This window comes from Sander lucioperca, chromosome 10 (genome assembly GCF_008315115.2).
Source record: "Sander lucioperca isolate FBNREF2018 chromosome 10, SLUC_FBN_1.2, whole genome shotgun sequence".
In the NCBI taxonomy this organism is placed as follows: domain Eukaryota; kingdom Metazoa; phylum Chordata; class Actinopteri; order Perciformes; family Percidae; genus Sander; species Sander lucioperca.
Window position 1 is genome coordinate 27,666,988 of NC_050182.1, and position 14,781 is coordinate 27,681,768.

A 14,781-nucleotide genomic window follows, 5' to 3' on the forward strand; every position below is an offset into this window, starting at 1 on the left:
CTTAAAGTCAGTTTGCCTGATATTAAGTACCTTTGATACATTACAATGGTTCCACATTTTCAAATACCTGCAGTGTGGAATATGTATCTCCCTTTCATTTGCTGCATATAAAAAAGGTGAAAGAAAGGAAAAGCTTGATCATGTGGAAAAAATGATTTGTAGTTATGTTGAGTATAATGTGATAAATCTAGCAAATGTATCTATTCTTGTTGAGAGAGAGGCCATATCAGTTCATATATAAAGTAGAATACAAGGTTTAATGCTGTTGCAGTTAAATCTGCATTAACAGATTTTGAATGTGTTAGCAAACAGCTGTCTATTTATACATCCTGATGGATTTAGGCCCAATATTCACTCTCATTTATGCTCGGTTTTGGTCTTCACCAACCCCGAGGGGAAATCTTCGACAGCTATTCACAGACTTTATCAGCTGTTTGGTGTTGGGCAGGTAGTGTAGTGTGTTTATTAGAGCTTTTTTGGTGAAAACAGCTGCCAGCTGAGGCTGAAAATGGGGTTGATATGAGCAAAGTTTTGTGAAATATGCTAAAAAACAAAACTCCACAGAACTGAGGACAGAGTTGTTTCCCTGTGTTAATGTTTGTTGAGCAATATCTTTCACATTACACAGTCATTTGATACATTGTTAATATAAATCATAAAAAGTTTGAATTACATGCAAGAAAGAAAATGTCAACACACAAAACTGTTTAGCCAAACTTTCCTTTATAAGAGAAGTTAACATATTTAGGACTAATATAAGTGATGAGTCTGCATTAAATGGCATCCCCCCCCCCCCAGTTTCTTTAAGCAAAACATTACCACCACAGCTGACAAACAGCCGTTAATGTTTTATGTCTTATTTTTTTTTACAAAATTTAAATACTTAATACACTCCAGCCAAAATCTTACAGTAGAAAATGTAAACATGCAATACTCATACTTAAGCACATAAAGTGGTGTTTAGTATTATTACTTTGTGCAACTTCACTGCAAACTTATCAGTCTCAAACAAAAATAATGAACATGCAAATTTAAATGTCACAAGTTAAATTAAATTCACTCATTTCTCAGCAAAAAAAACATCAGAAACACTCTTTGGGCAGTGAACACCTGTGCAAATGTTTTAAGGCGAGTGAAGCCTTTCTGCGTCCCTAAAAACAGAAAATATATATTTATACGGTAATGTAAATGTAATGTAAATATACCACACTGAACCCAACAGCAATAGTAAATCATACAGTAAGACCAATGATAGTTAAAGAAAAAAAAACAGAAATGAGTCAGGGCTAATGTATATTAAAAAAAAAAAACTGTAGTTCTATACTAATGTGAATTAGCCCTCAAATATTAATATGCATTCAATTCAAATCACAATCTAGACTTTTCATGGGAGTTCATGTGATGAAATTAAACTCACATGTCTTCTTTTCCCCCATTCCATCTCATTTCATGAAGCCTTAGGTGCCCAAGATCTCTCTGTTAAGATAGTATACAATCATTATTTAATCCAAACAGCACACAGTTATTATTTAGAGAGGATACCACCATACAATTGAATACCAACACCCAACTTACTGCCTCCATTAGGACTATGGGGTGCTCTGGCAAGAATTTTGGTTTCTTCCTGGCCTCAGGAGAACTTGCCAGACCAATTAAAAATTCTCTTGTGTAAGATATTCTGCCTATGAAAATATATATATATATATATATATTAAAATCAACATGACAATAGTTCAAATCAGGCAAATCAAAATAAAGACAAAAGTAGGTTGATATTCTGTCAATGCAGGGGCATTTTGCCAAACCAATACTGTAGATAAAAAAATTGGGAAAAACAACCTGGAAAAACAAAAATACATACAAAAACACTTTGTGTCTTACCTTCTTTCTGTTTGTGGAGGTTGACAATCCTGTAGAACTGCTCTATGCCGATATTTGCCTATCAAGCATAATATTAGAATAGTTTTAGAAAACATAAAGCTATAGTGCGTAGTTTCTGTCTCCCCCATGAATAATTCTAATTCATGACAACACTATTGGCGCGTCCACATGATACAAGCCTTATGTAATCGTGAACGCTCCCCCACCTAGTTGCTAGTAGCCAAGGATAACACGGAGAATTAAAAAAACATGGACTCTTCAGAAGAGGTAATTATCTTCACTCGAGTTTCTGGGCGCGAAAGTCACCATACGACATAATCTTCTGAACATAGCCATACTGAGAAATACAGAGAGAGTTGTGTGGAGCTAATAGCCTTGATTAGCTTTGTAGCAACTCATTTGGCAATGGCTTGAATGTAACGGACATTCATTAATATCAAAAAGTTACGCACTAAAGCTTTAATGTTGCCTAAATAAACTGCTTAACAGGCAAATGGTTTATTTAAAGTTATTTTAATTAAAGAAAAAGTGTGAATCACACTAAAATACTAAAGAGCTGAAATGATTAGTCGATCTAAAGAAAATTAACCGCCAATAATTTTGATAATCCATATACAGTAATTGTTTTTAATTACGTAATTTGTGTCATCTATCAAGCATGCCAAACATTGTCTGGTTTCAAGGTTTCAAATGTGATTTGCAGCTTTTGTTTTTATTTAATTTTTAAATTTTACAAATGATTAAAAAATGATCAACAAAATAATTGATACTGAATATAATGGAGTTGCAACCCTTAAATATGGTCTTCTTTGGGATTTTTTACCTCTTGATCCTCTTCCTCCATCAGTGCCTGTCCACATGTAGCAGCATTTATTTTGGGCTCTAAATTAAGTAATACAATATTAAAAGAGCAGGCCATTATGAAATAAACACAATACAAAACCTTTGATATTCCTATAAGTTTGACCAACTGGTGCAGACTGCTTACCACTGTCAACATGAATGCAGCGGCGCAGGGGTCTTGCAGGCTCCAGATGTTTTTGGAGGATCCTTCTTCTTGATACCTCCATCTAGTGTCAGTGAGGTTCAAACATGTTTTAAATCCACTACACTCTACAAGGCTTGTTCATCACATTTATACTGATCAGTGTTGGATTACTACAGGCATTACTAATGTTTCAATATATTATAAATCAGTGCTTTGTAAAGTGGTGTTTGCAGACCATTAGGGGTCCTGAAGTGGGTCACAGCCACTGGCTGTACGTCAGTGGTACAACTCTTTCACTCAAGTGGCATGTAGGCTACATATAACGTTACTATTCAGATGTCAGGCTTCAACTGATCTTTCCCAATTCATAGACAGGTGTGTAATGGGTTTCTATTATTATGAGCTAGATCAAGTATCCTGCATAATTTGACAGTATCGTTAACCTAAGCTATTTAGAAATAAGAAATACTAGGAAACGATCATTTAACACTGACCAGGGATTGGCCCAGGTTGAGTGTAGCAAAACAGCTAACGTGAGCAATTCAACAAAAACGATTTAAATTTGCCCTATTAGCTAGCTAGGTTAACTGTAAGCAAGCTTAACATAAATAAATGTCGGTAAAAACAAGTTGTCGAAAACTGTCGAAATCTTTCTACTTGTATGAAATAAGCAACTTTAGAAACCAGGTAACGTTAGGGGGAACATTCCTGTTGCCCATCAGTGTTCACGGCAGATATCTGTGTCACCATGGTCTACATGATAACGGTGTACCATAAGCGGTTCTGTTTTACGTTTACGAATCCGTTTATTTAACGGTCGGGACTGTGTCTAACGATTGTACATGATCTCGCATTATAACATTAACGAAACAAAATTAAACGTTAAGCGATGACATGCATAAGTTTGAACTCTGCGAAACCATAATTCTAGCTTGCAACATTGGCCTAATAACTTATACCGGAAAGTAACGAGTTATCGACGTAGTCGGTAGACTTTAAAAAGAGAGGTTTTATGTTCAAATCTTCACCTGTTGTTTTAAAAAGTTCCCTCGGCGTGGTTTTCTGCCTGCTCAACTTCTTCTTCTTCTTCTTCTTCTATGCGTTTATTGGCGTTGGAGGATCGCCTGCCGGTGTCATCCATGGAGGTGTCATCACATAGGCTGAATCCCATCACCCTTATCCTCGACTCCTCGGTCCTCGGTTGAACCGGAAGTCGTTCTATCCCTCAACCCTAAAATGATGTTGAACGATGTTGTAACCTTATAACGTTCACTACCAAGCATTTAGCATTAGCTACTTGTCAACGTAGCACATATTAAGCTGGATTGATCGATATCGACATGCATCAATAAATTAGGTCTCTGCTGTATTACTGTGTTGTAAGTGGCATGTAATCAATTACACAATGATGCTGTGTGGCAGAAAGCAAGCTGTATTACGGTTACTGAGTATGGACCTTTTTCACAGCAGACATTTTGACTTGTCACAGTAGGAAAAGCACAGCTGGAATTGATAACCTTAACGATGGCTCAATTCCATCAAGTGTCCCAGTAAGCTATTTCAGTGAGTCAGCATGCACAATACCAGGGCCTCTCCTAAGTGGAATGCAGCCATCATTAATGGTTTTAAATACACCTGTGCTTTTCCTACTATGACATGTCTGCTGTGAAAAATGTTCATTATTCTTTCCGTGACATTGTATGACTTACAATTACTCTCAAACATATCATCTGGGTTCCCGTGTTTTGACGGAAGTTAAGAGTAACTAAGAGGAACTAGAGGGGTCAAAGGTTTTATGACGCCACTGACAGGCGACTAAATGAAACGTCCTGCGTCATTAAAATAAACTACCAGATTTCTCTGGGTTTGAACATTGTTGGAAACATTTGGGATAATGTATGTAGATAACTCAACAAAATATATAACCTAGGTAAAGTCGTTTTTAGACATTTTAATGCAGAAATGTTACATATTGTACCTTTAACTTTAACACACTGCGGCCTATGAGATAACTCTTAAGACATCCACGCCAGTACTCGAAGAAAAATGCAAATTTAGAAAGTTTAAAATTTAGAAAGTTTACAAGTTCTTTTTAATTTGAAATACACATTACAGATTCTCACAGTGGTCACTTGTCCTATTATCTTGTTTTACAAGTCTTGCTCTTGGAGGCAAATACTGTACATCCCACTTAACTCTATCATAAATACAGATAATCACTTAAGGGTATCCCATTTAAACTAATCTTAAAAGTTATCACTAACTGATTCCTTTGAATTAGTGATTAACCTGCACTTTATATAAGTAAGGTTTTTCTGGCAAGCAAAATGTGTTTACACTGCAAGTGACAAATGAAAAGAAAAGAAAAACTTACAATTCAAAAAGGTATGCATTTTTATATAAAAAAATAACATTTCACAACATTATTCCACACTATATTGTAAATTAAATTTAAGAAATATCAACCAAAAATCTAGTATTTCACTTTAAGATGAAAAATGCATACAAACCCCATATATAGTCAACAGACTATAATGCCTAATAGCAATAAAAGAAAACGCAATTTAAAAAAAAAAAAATGCACAATTGTATTGTGTAATCAAAAAAGAAAAGAAAGAAAAGGCAATTTTATCCCTTAAAATCAACTTTGTTTCAATCAACATTGTACATGTCCAACCTACACTGCTAGGGCATGTTAGGTGCCATGAAAAGCAATGTCACTTTTACTCAAGTAATAACTGTATTTTTCTTGGACCTATTGGTCTTCCACTCAGTTCCTCAACTGCTGTTAACGCCTCCTGACGGGACTCAAATACTGCAGTTGCAGAGCCTTTACATTTTCCTCTCTGGTCATACTGCAGTGAGACAGATCCAGGGATAATGCGAAATCCATAGCAAAAGTCATAGATTTCTTCACTTCTGATTTGGAATGGTAAGTTAAGCAGCTTTACACAAGTGGGACCATCAAAATGTTGCACTGAGGGACCAAAGCTACCACGAAAGCCATTACCTCTGTCTTGTGGAGCATGAGGGCCTACTGCATGGGGCTCATAACCGCCGCCTCCATGGATGTGAGCCTGTGCATTGGTCATTGGTATATTACCATCATGAGAAATCCTAAAGTCAGGGTACTCAGTGTCACCAAGGCGATAGGATGCCTCGCTTCTCCTGCCTGAGTACCGCTCCTCTCTCGGCATTGGCTCTTGCACAACTGGCTCTTGCACCACTGGTGGCTCAACACCCAACTGCCGCATCTGAGAACGTGAAATGCATTTCAATGTGACCTCTGACCCAAGAAACCTTTGTCCATTGAGAGAGAGTGCACTCATAGCCTCTGCCTCAGACCGGAAGAGAACCAACGCCTTTCCAACTCCAGCACCGTTATGGTCACGCAGCACAAACACCTTGTCATCTGTGATATTAAACCCAAGGAAGAAGTCCATGATCTCAACTTTCCGTACATCAAATGGCAGGTTCCGCACAAACACACACATTTTTTCCGAGTCATAAGGATCACTGGGGTAAGATGGAGGCCTCTCCTGAATCATTTCAGAGTTTTCAGAAGGTCCGACATCCATGCTCTGAGATTCCAGAAGGGTGATCATTTTCTCTCTTGAGATTGGCCGCGTAGAAATCCATCGGTTGAAAAACTGCCTTTTTTCAGGAGTCAAGGCATCACAATAGTCACGCAGACTCTTAAACAGCACAAATGCAGATCTAGTTCTTCTCCCATCACTGCCAATCAAGTGTAGGATCTGGTCATCCTCAAGCTTTGCATTACGAAAAAGCTTTTTTATGTCTTCTTTTTCCACTGCAAAGGACAGATTTTCCATCAAAACGCAGTACTCATCGTCTGAAGAAACAGGCCTCAAAGGTGATTGTGACCTGACATGATGTGGATTCCTCTGATGGCGAACAGGTGATCTATCCCTTTCAAAGTTGTTGACAGCCATTGACTCTTTACCAGTAGCCCGACGCCAAAAGTCTGCTGTTGTTGTGGAAACCTCCACGTACCTTGACCCAATGTATTTCCTATCCCTCTTCAGGGCTTCGTGTGCATCCTCTCTTGTTGCAAATTTGACGATACCTTTCCCATTTTTGGCACCCTGTGCATTTTTCAATAAAACAATATCATCAATAAGTAAACCATAGAAAAAGTCACGGACTTCCTCTTCAGTCACAGAGAAAGGCATTCCATTTAGAAACACATGCACAAAGTCATCATTCGTGTTTGAAGCCCTCTGGTGATGGGGGGGAGGGGAATAATCTGATCTGCTAGCTGATCTCCTGACCGCCTCAGGATCCACAGATCTTCTAGCACGTCTTGCATTCTCCTCAAGTCGTCTCTTTTCATCTAGCTCTACATTTGTTGTACTTCTTTCAAGCATGTTCTGCATCTCTGTTTTACTACTAAGTAGCAAATGAACAGGTGAACCCTTAATGCAACCTCCTGACTGTGTCATGGCTCTTCTTGCATCTTCATCGGAAGCAAAGATAATGAAAGCTTCCTCAAGCTCCCCACCAATTATATGCACCCCTCCATCTGGAATTTTGAGGCCAGCGAAGAACTTGCGAATATCCTCAGAACCTGCTGTGACTCTTAGTCCCTGTAAACGGATGACGACCGCCATGCTGAAGTACAAACAACAGCACCTGCAGACAAAAGGGTATAGAATAGCATTATTGCCAACAGAGCTTTACTAGCCCAGCGTCAATTTCCTGGCAGTCCAATACAACACAACTGAACTGGAATAGCAATGTGAGACGAAGGACATCAGAGACAAGGGACACCATTATGATCAATGTCAACAGCAGCCGCTCGGACAAGAAAGTAAAATTTGTGTGAACAGAACAATTTAACATATACTGTAGCTCACGCTCCAGAGTTGAACGTCCTAACTCACAATATCAACTCTATCTGGCACAATCATGAACCTTTTCCCTCTATATCCACCATTTTAATCAATCACTCCATAGGTTAACTATTCCAATTCATCATGTATGATTCAACTAAAGCAGTCAAATGTAAGTTGATCTGAAAAGCCCTACTGGCCTAACTGGATTACAAATATTCATCTTGCAAATAAAATGTGATGAAGGCCACTTGTTTAATAAAACATAGCTGATTGATTGATGCGTTGCCTTTGCCAGGCTGAAGGCTAATGGACTGAAAATGTGTCACCTCCCAGACTGTGACAGTCCACAGTGACCCACCATAACCATCGTTTCACGTTTATGACCCTTCCAACATTAATGCTGCATCCAGGTGTTGTGTATCACAATTGTAGGTCCAAAACATTCCAAGTTTACCAGCAACTATTTTCACTTATTCAGCCAACAAAGTGATCACAACAGGGTAAACTATTTTCCCAGTGTATTTGGAGGGGCCTTCTGAATGGGACAGCGCTGTTGATCCATCATAAAATAGGTCTTGAAATGCAGACTTGGAAGAAGGCAGTTCAACTGGGCCACAGCTACTATGCAGCAACGACAATGTCATCGTTGTCATGGCATAATATCTACAAGGCATTTGCATTCGCTACATCAGCACCAGCTACGATCCAACTAAAGCATCTCCAAATCTGTCATTCAACAGAACCACAAGCCAAAAAGCACCAACGTTTAAACTAAGTACCTTATGCTGCTTATATTATCTGTTAATGGTAGTCATTTCCCAAAACATGAGTCCTGATTTCAGATTATTTTGCCAAATTAAAATGTTCAAAATTTAATGTTTAGGTGCTCCACTCGCCAAAACACATCCGCCATTGTAACTCACAGTAATTATGATTTTGCTTTTAAACCAATGTTTTATCCTTAGACTAATTTCCATGGCGACGACACACATTCCTTCTGTGCAGTTGCGCGTTGGATTGATTAGCAGGGCAGATTTTCCACCTACGAGTAGTTCTGATTGGACAGTCTCTGCTCCATGAAGAACACCACGCTTCTGACCCAAACAATACTAGCTACAAAGCACGCACAACTCAATCATCAACTTTAAAGCATATTTGCAGGAGAGGGCTGAAATCAGGATGTATTAACACTCAAAAGACTCATCCACTGTAGCGCCACCTTGCTATAACAGCGTTTCCAAAATATCCTATTCATGGCTGGAAAAAAAACACCATTATGGTTTGCGTTGTTTGGCAATCTACACCACTGCTGCAGTCTGTGTGTTCAAGAGGCTGGCATTCTGGTTAATGCAATACGGTCAGTGTCTCCTCTTCTTGCCCATTCCCTGTCCCGCTCTGCAACATTTCCTCCTCTGTATACTTTGGTGCAAACAGATAAAGTATAACAGTTGTTCCATAGAAAGTGTAATTGTCTTCTCATCAGCGTTCCCCATCAGGACAGTGTGCTGTCATGTAGCAAAACAATTTCCATCTGAAGTCAGCAAAATTATTTTCATAGACCATTCAACACAACTGTCAGGACGTTCATCTGTATTCCTTATGTGGCATATGAATGGCAAAGTTCTGTTGTCATACCTTCACTTCAGCGTGTAAACGCGTCACCAGGAAGGATTCACAAATCACGCCACAATTTTAACGGTATAACAACTTAGTGTGACAAAAGTATGTCTCAATTGCCCTGTAATACAAATCCTGACATGATATAAAACCAACTAACATCACCTCTATGGAAAGAAAATGGGGTCTTAAGTATTGTAGCAAGCATCACCATATCTGAATGTGTTAATGTGTAAACGTTTTGATCAAATAAAGTTGTTTGTGTGAAAAATATCTGAACTAGATTTAGTTTTTGAATCCATACGGAGATCTTTAGCTGTGAATACTTTGTGAAAAAATGAAATATTTGCACAAATCATTTCCAATGTGCGAGTGCATAAAAAAGATTTGCACAAAAGGTTTGCGGTTACCTCATTTGAGGGTGCAAAAAGTTTGAGCGTCACAACCCCTGCAAAATGGCTGGATTCACTATCAGAATTTGATCTTTTATATCTTATAACATTTGGAAAATCTAGAAGAGCCCCACAATTAAATCATTTAATCAAGTTCAAGTTAGAGCGCTAAACTGGAAGTATCGGATCAGCTGGCGGAGGAGGTCACTAGTCCGCCTGCTCTATGGGCCGCACAATCATCTGGGTAATTTTTGGCTTCATGCACCAGTGAGTAACTCTAACAGGAATGAACAGGGCTCCACTTCAAACGCTGTATCCAGGTTCTGTTATACATCAATGGTCTGTGGCTGCAACCAAACATGACAGCTACAGTAGCTTGGAAAATAGCAATTTGGGGCACTAAATTTGATTAATTGAATGTTTATCATACCACAAATGAGACAATAATTACCTAAATAGCGAACCCTGCAATCCCTCTGCCTCACTCCTCCGACAAAAGTACTAGGTTCTGTCAGGGCTCGACAGTAAAGGTTGCCCTTAGCAACCAGATTGAGTCAATTGGCAACCATTTTATGGCCTCTGGTTGCCCCCATTGGCAACCACCTGTTCAATAAATATATATATATATATATATATATATAAAAACGCAATTATCTGTATGTTAAAATCCGGTGCTAATATGCCAACGGTGCCCAGCACCTACCGGACGGACTAGCAATGCGGATTTCGGTGCCTCATTACAGTGCCACTTAAATGTCTGCGCTTCTCTCTGATGCTCCGAAACAGAAGTTAGAGGCAACCGAAGCATCGCTGCATGTCAGGCTAGTAAACACTAATAACATGTTACACTTGGCAGCAGGTAATGTTAGCCTACTGTTAGCTACAGTAGTAACTGGATTAAACACAGTTAAAGTGCTGACCACTAAACGGTGTAAAGTGTGACTGTATTTCACTGTAGAGGATTCTAACACCAGGACGTACAACCGTGATGCTGCTAAAGCTTTGAGCTAAAAGACAAACTAGCACTTGGTCACTGCTGTTAGAAAAACAGACGTGAATAAAGGTTGCGTTTACTTTAAACTGCTAAACCTTGTGTTGCATTCAAAGTTATTTTCTCATCTGTTTTTGTCATTTATCAATTTACTGGTAAAAGAAGTAATTATTGTGAAGTTATTACATTTTTAATAATTGAAATCCCTTTTTTGTGCAGATCCAAAAATTAATCTGATCTGTGACTCAAAACAGTTATCCGAACCGTGAGTTTTGTGATCCGTTGCACCCCTTTTTGAGAGGAATGGGAAATTATATTGCAAGCCACTCTCTCATTGTTTCATTGTTAAAATGTGTGGTATAGTTACATAAGAAATGAAATGCTCCAAATATAGGCAGTTTAAAACATGGCAACCAAAAGCTGATGCCTGATTGCCAAGCCTGGCAACCACTTTAAAAAGTTAGCGTTGAACCCTGCGTGTGTGAACTTTATCACCCATTACCAGACAGTGTAACTGCAAATCTGATATGTAACGGCAAACCTTTGTTACAGCAAACCTTTACTGTGCAACTCCAAACCTTTGTGCAAATCTTTTTCAATTGGTCATAACATGTCATGCACAGTTACAGGTCTCCTAACGGGTTAAAAAAAATGAAATCTATTTGTTTGGTGCACTGACAATGACAAATGCAATGGTTGTTTAATGTAATGCTTATAAATTGGCTACCTTTGTTTCTTAAGCTTGGAAAAAACATCAGGATGGTTTACTTTAGTTTGTCGTCTACCCGGGGTCTCTGGTCTTTTTGTGAATAATGGTGTCTTGCAAGCCTGTTCAGGATGGGCATATTATGAATGCATGACAGTATTGCCAGATTAATAATTTAAAATACAAACCTATTTGTTCAGATGTCTCACACATTCAAACATTTGAATTAATTTGATCAAAACATTTTACACTCTTGAATGTATTCATACAAATGTTTTCACGCATTTGGGGATACGCAGCTAATACATTTGAGACTATTTTGGTTCCACACGTCTTGCTCTGTTGAAAACGCACTGGCATCGAAACTTCAGGGTTAGCTAGCGTCAGCTCTAACGTTACAGACAAACGTTAGCCTACTGCTAACCCGTGACACAGAGAAAAACGAGCAAAGGCTGGTTAGCAAATTAAGTGCGTGACACGTAGCTAGAATATTCCCGCGGTGACAATCAACCATAAGGGCATTACGCTAAAGCTACACGTTTACTTAAGAACAGTGACACGCCAATTTAGCCAACTGTAACGTTACGACGAACACACATAGCACGCTTGTCGCCATTAATAACCGGTTTATCAACCCAAACGCATTGTGAGTTAAGTGACAAAAACATAACGTTACATAACCGAAAACGAATGTAACGTGGTGTAAAATATAACTCGGTGTTAGCTAAGAATGTGGCGAACATTGCTAACGTCCTTGCCATCCAAACAAAGCTCGGCAAAATGTCGAGCTTAACTAACCGTAGCTAGCCAGCTAACGTTAGGCCTCTGCCTGAGCGTGAACTCATTTGACAGACAACGCTGACCTGCGACTAAGCGAATATATTCTTTAGAAATAACACCACATAACTAACGACAAAACTTACACAATCGACAAGCACAGATTCTAGTGCAAAATCGAGAATAGCGGATAGGTTCAGGTCAGTTAAGTTTGGCTTCGGGTCGCTCTCGTCTTAGTCTTCTTCTTCAGAGTTTATTGGCGATTGCCCTCCCGGGGTTTTTCTTCTTCTTCTTCATTGGGTTTTGAGGGCAGCTTGCATCATTAATGTTGCACTACTGCCATCTTCTGGAGTTAGTTAACTCCTACAGTGTCCAGTATGTCAGATTTCCCGAGGAGCATCTCGCTGCAGTCTGCGGGGCTTGACATCAAGCCCCGCCCACATCCAAGTCAGTCATTTTTTTTTTTTAACCTACGTCGTCTCCCCATACAGTCTATGGCTCGAACGGACCAAGACGGTAGCAAACCTCATATCCTCTTGTTTCACATTAGATGACAGAAACTGATGTAAGCTAAACACAAACGACATTTCATGCAACAACAGTGAACTGTAATTAGGCTCGTGTACTTTTTCGTTCATTTGATTTCCGACTTTGAAACGAAAAGAGTGGTTCGGAAATAATGTAAGACTGCTCCGGTGAAAGCCTTGTTTTCATGAGCTTCTGGGGCTAGCTGCTAGCTAGCTCGGAAGCTACATCTGATGGAAGGCAGGTTGCTAATTAGCCAATGCTAAAAAGTATGGAAGTAGCCTACTAGTTTCCCCTGCTTTCTATCAATATCCCTCAGTATTTGTCTTTTGGTGTAGTTTGCTAACATGCTCGTAGACATGTAAATGAACTGTTTGCGTGCTAGCTAAGTCAACGGTCAACACCTTTTATATTGTAACGTGAAAGCTCAGGCTGCGTTAGCTTCAGCTAAACCACAGCAGCAACTTGGCACTGCTGTTAAAATGCAACTTCAACCCTCGGATATAACGGTAATTACGTAGCGATTTTACTGTATCTAGGCATCTGTATGTGTGTTCGACCTTTTGAAATACTTAGATTAGGTGTGTTACTGTGCAGGTAATATCCGAGGAGCATCTGGCATGATTGTGAGTTCTACTGAACCAGACTGAGAGACCATTTAAAGACTCAGGAACCCTTTGCAGGTGTTTTGGATTAATTAGCTGATTAGAGTGGGACATTTTGAGCCTAAAATATTGAACCTTTTCACAATATTAAAATTTTCTGAGGGTTTTCATAAACTGTAAGCCATAGTCATCAAAATGATAACAAATACAGGCTTGAAATATCTCGCTTTGCATGTAATAAGTCTATATAATTAGTTTTACCTTTTAAGTTGAATTACTGAAATAAATGAACTTTTGCACAATATTCTAATTTTTCGAGTTTCACCTGTATGCTTCTGGTTCACCTGTTAATTGTTAAAGCAAAATCGCCCCTTTGTACATTTGGTTGTGACTGAATTCTTACTGTTAATATGAAAGTCCATAACGAAACAACACACCATTATACTTTTGAGGGCTAAATTAAATGAACTATGGCTCGTTTTCCGTTTGAACACAGTCATCAATATTAACAAGGTTTAAAATGACCTATTTTTCAAATTTGGATATCATTTCGAAATCAGAAATCAGTAGTAACTACATGAAAGCTTCACTGTTGCATGAAATATCGTTTGTTTAGCCTACATCATCAGTTTCTATCTAATGTGAATCAAGAGGCTCTATCAGCTTCGCTACCAGGCTGTCTTTTGTCTTCAAAAAACTTTATTATTCAAGTACAGATCCATAAACACATTGAAAACATTAAATGCATACATACATACACGAAAAAGGGGCGCATTAAATTTACATTAAAGAGGTTGTAAGGCATTGTAAATGTTCAGAGTCCGGATGGCTTTCTTATTTGTCAGTCCTTTTTTAAAGTTTTAAAATATAATTTCATGTCATTTTTAAATTGGTGACTAGCCTATTCGGTTTTCTTTCAGATCATTTACATTTATAGATATAAAATTTTCAAATAAAATTAAAAGATTCAAAATAAAAAACATGTCATTTATCCAAATAATTTTCTTCATAGTAAAAAAATTCTACCAGGCTGTCTTGGTCATGGATGTATTAAGAGAACGGTCTTGGTCCGTTAGAGCGTATGGGGAATGACGTAAGCAAAAAAAACGTGGATGTGGGCGGGGCTTGATGTTAAGCCCCGCCTTCCCGCAGACTGCAGCGAGATGTACTTGAATTTCCCTGCAGTCTGTTCTTATCACGGATGTACTTGTGTATTTAGGAAGCTGAACAAGCATGTTCTGCCTTGTCCGTTTTCACCACACTCCAGTATGTTCTTTACACTGCTCCTGTTATCCCGAAACATTTCATTTTTTCCAACATGTTCTCTCTGATACATATTTCCTACAATTAACAAGAACTCTGCAGTTTCTGCTACCTCACAATGACCACAAAAACAGTCGGATGCTTCCCTGTGATGTGTGTGTGCTACCAACTGGACTGAAG

General features: G+C 38.7%; 2 protein-coding genes across 6 annotated transcripts; both read right to left on the bottom strand.

The window, feature by feature from the left end:
• Nucleotides 1-841: 841 nt before the first annotated feature.
• Nucleotides 842-12,576, bottom strand: gra (granulito). 4 transcript variants are annotated; one of them, XM_036006661.1, is made up of 8 exons: nucleotides 12,355-12,576; nucleotides 3,902-4,100; nucleotides 2,870-2,956; nucleotides 2,705-2,763; nucleotides 1,882-1,939; nucleotides 1,576-1,682; nucleotides 1,418-1,476; nucleotides 842-1,151 (listed from the first exon to the last, which is right to left on the bottom strand). In XM_036006661.1, exons 3-8 carry the CDS (start codon nucleotides 2,949-2,951, stop codon nucleotides 1,124-1,126), a joined length of 393 nt encoding a protein of 130 aa, XP_035862554.1. In that variant the 5' UTR covers nucleotides 2,952-2,956; nucleotides 3,902-4,100; nucleotides 12,355-12,576; the 3' UTR covers nucleotides 842-1,123. The 4 variants fall into 4 exon arrangements, with proteins under 4 accessions (XP_035862554.1, XP_035862555.1, XP_035862553.1 ...); XM_036006662.1 differs by having other exon boundaries at nucleotides 2,870-2,951; nucleotides 3,898-4,100; nucleotides 12,355-12,575; XM_036006660.1 differs by having other exon boundaries at nucleotides 2,870-2,953; nucleotides 3,903-4,100; nucleotides 12,355-12,574.
• On the bottom strand, nucleotides 4,932-13,610 carry rbm12bb (RNA binding motif protein 12Bb). Of its 2 annotated transcripts, none has more exons than XM_036006659.1 (2): nucleotides 13,600-13,610; nucleotides 4,932-7,687 (listed from the first exon to the last, which is right to left on the bottom strand). In XM_036006659.1, the coding sequence occupies exon 2, from the start codon at nucleotides 7,498-7,500 to the stop codon at nucleotides 5,593-5,595; it is 1,908 nt and encodes a 635-aa protein (XP_035862552.1). In that variant the 5' UTR covers nucleotides 7,501-7,687; nucleotides 13,600-13,610; the 3' UTR covers nucleotides 4,932-5,592. The 2 variants fall into 2 exon arrangements, with proteins under 2 accessions (XP_035862552.1, XP_035862551.1); XM_036006658.1 differs by lacking the exon at nucleotides 13,600-13,610 and adding an exon at nucleotides 8,768-10,331 and having other exon boundaries at nucleotides 4,932-8,722.
• Nucleotides 13,611-14,781: the final 1,171 nt, after the last annotated feature.

What these genes read in the sequence shown, in the direction of transcription:
- gra (XM_036006663.1), bottom strand. Translation starts at nt 2,951, where the DNA reads ATGGAGGTATCAAGAAGAAGGATCCTCCAAAAACATCTGGAGCCTGCA. An exon ending in CCTCCACAAACAGAAAGAAG is followed by an intron (nt 1,683 to 1,881) that starts GTAAGACACAAA and finishes ATATTTTCATAG; the next exon opens with GCAGAATATCTTACACAAGA. An exon ending in AATGGGGGAAAAGAAGACAT is followed by an intron (nt 1,152 to 1,417) that starts GTGAGTTTAATT and finishes TTCTGTTTTTAG; the next exon opens with GGACGCAGAAAGGCTTCACT.
- rbm12bb (XM_036006659.1), bottom strand. Translation starts at nt 7,500, where the DNA reads ATGGCGGTCGTCATCCGTTTACAGGGACTAAGAGTCACAGCAGGTTCT.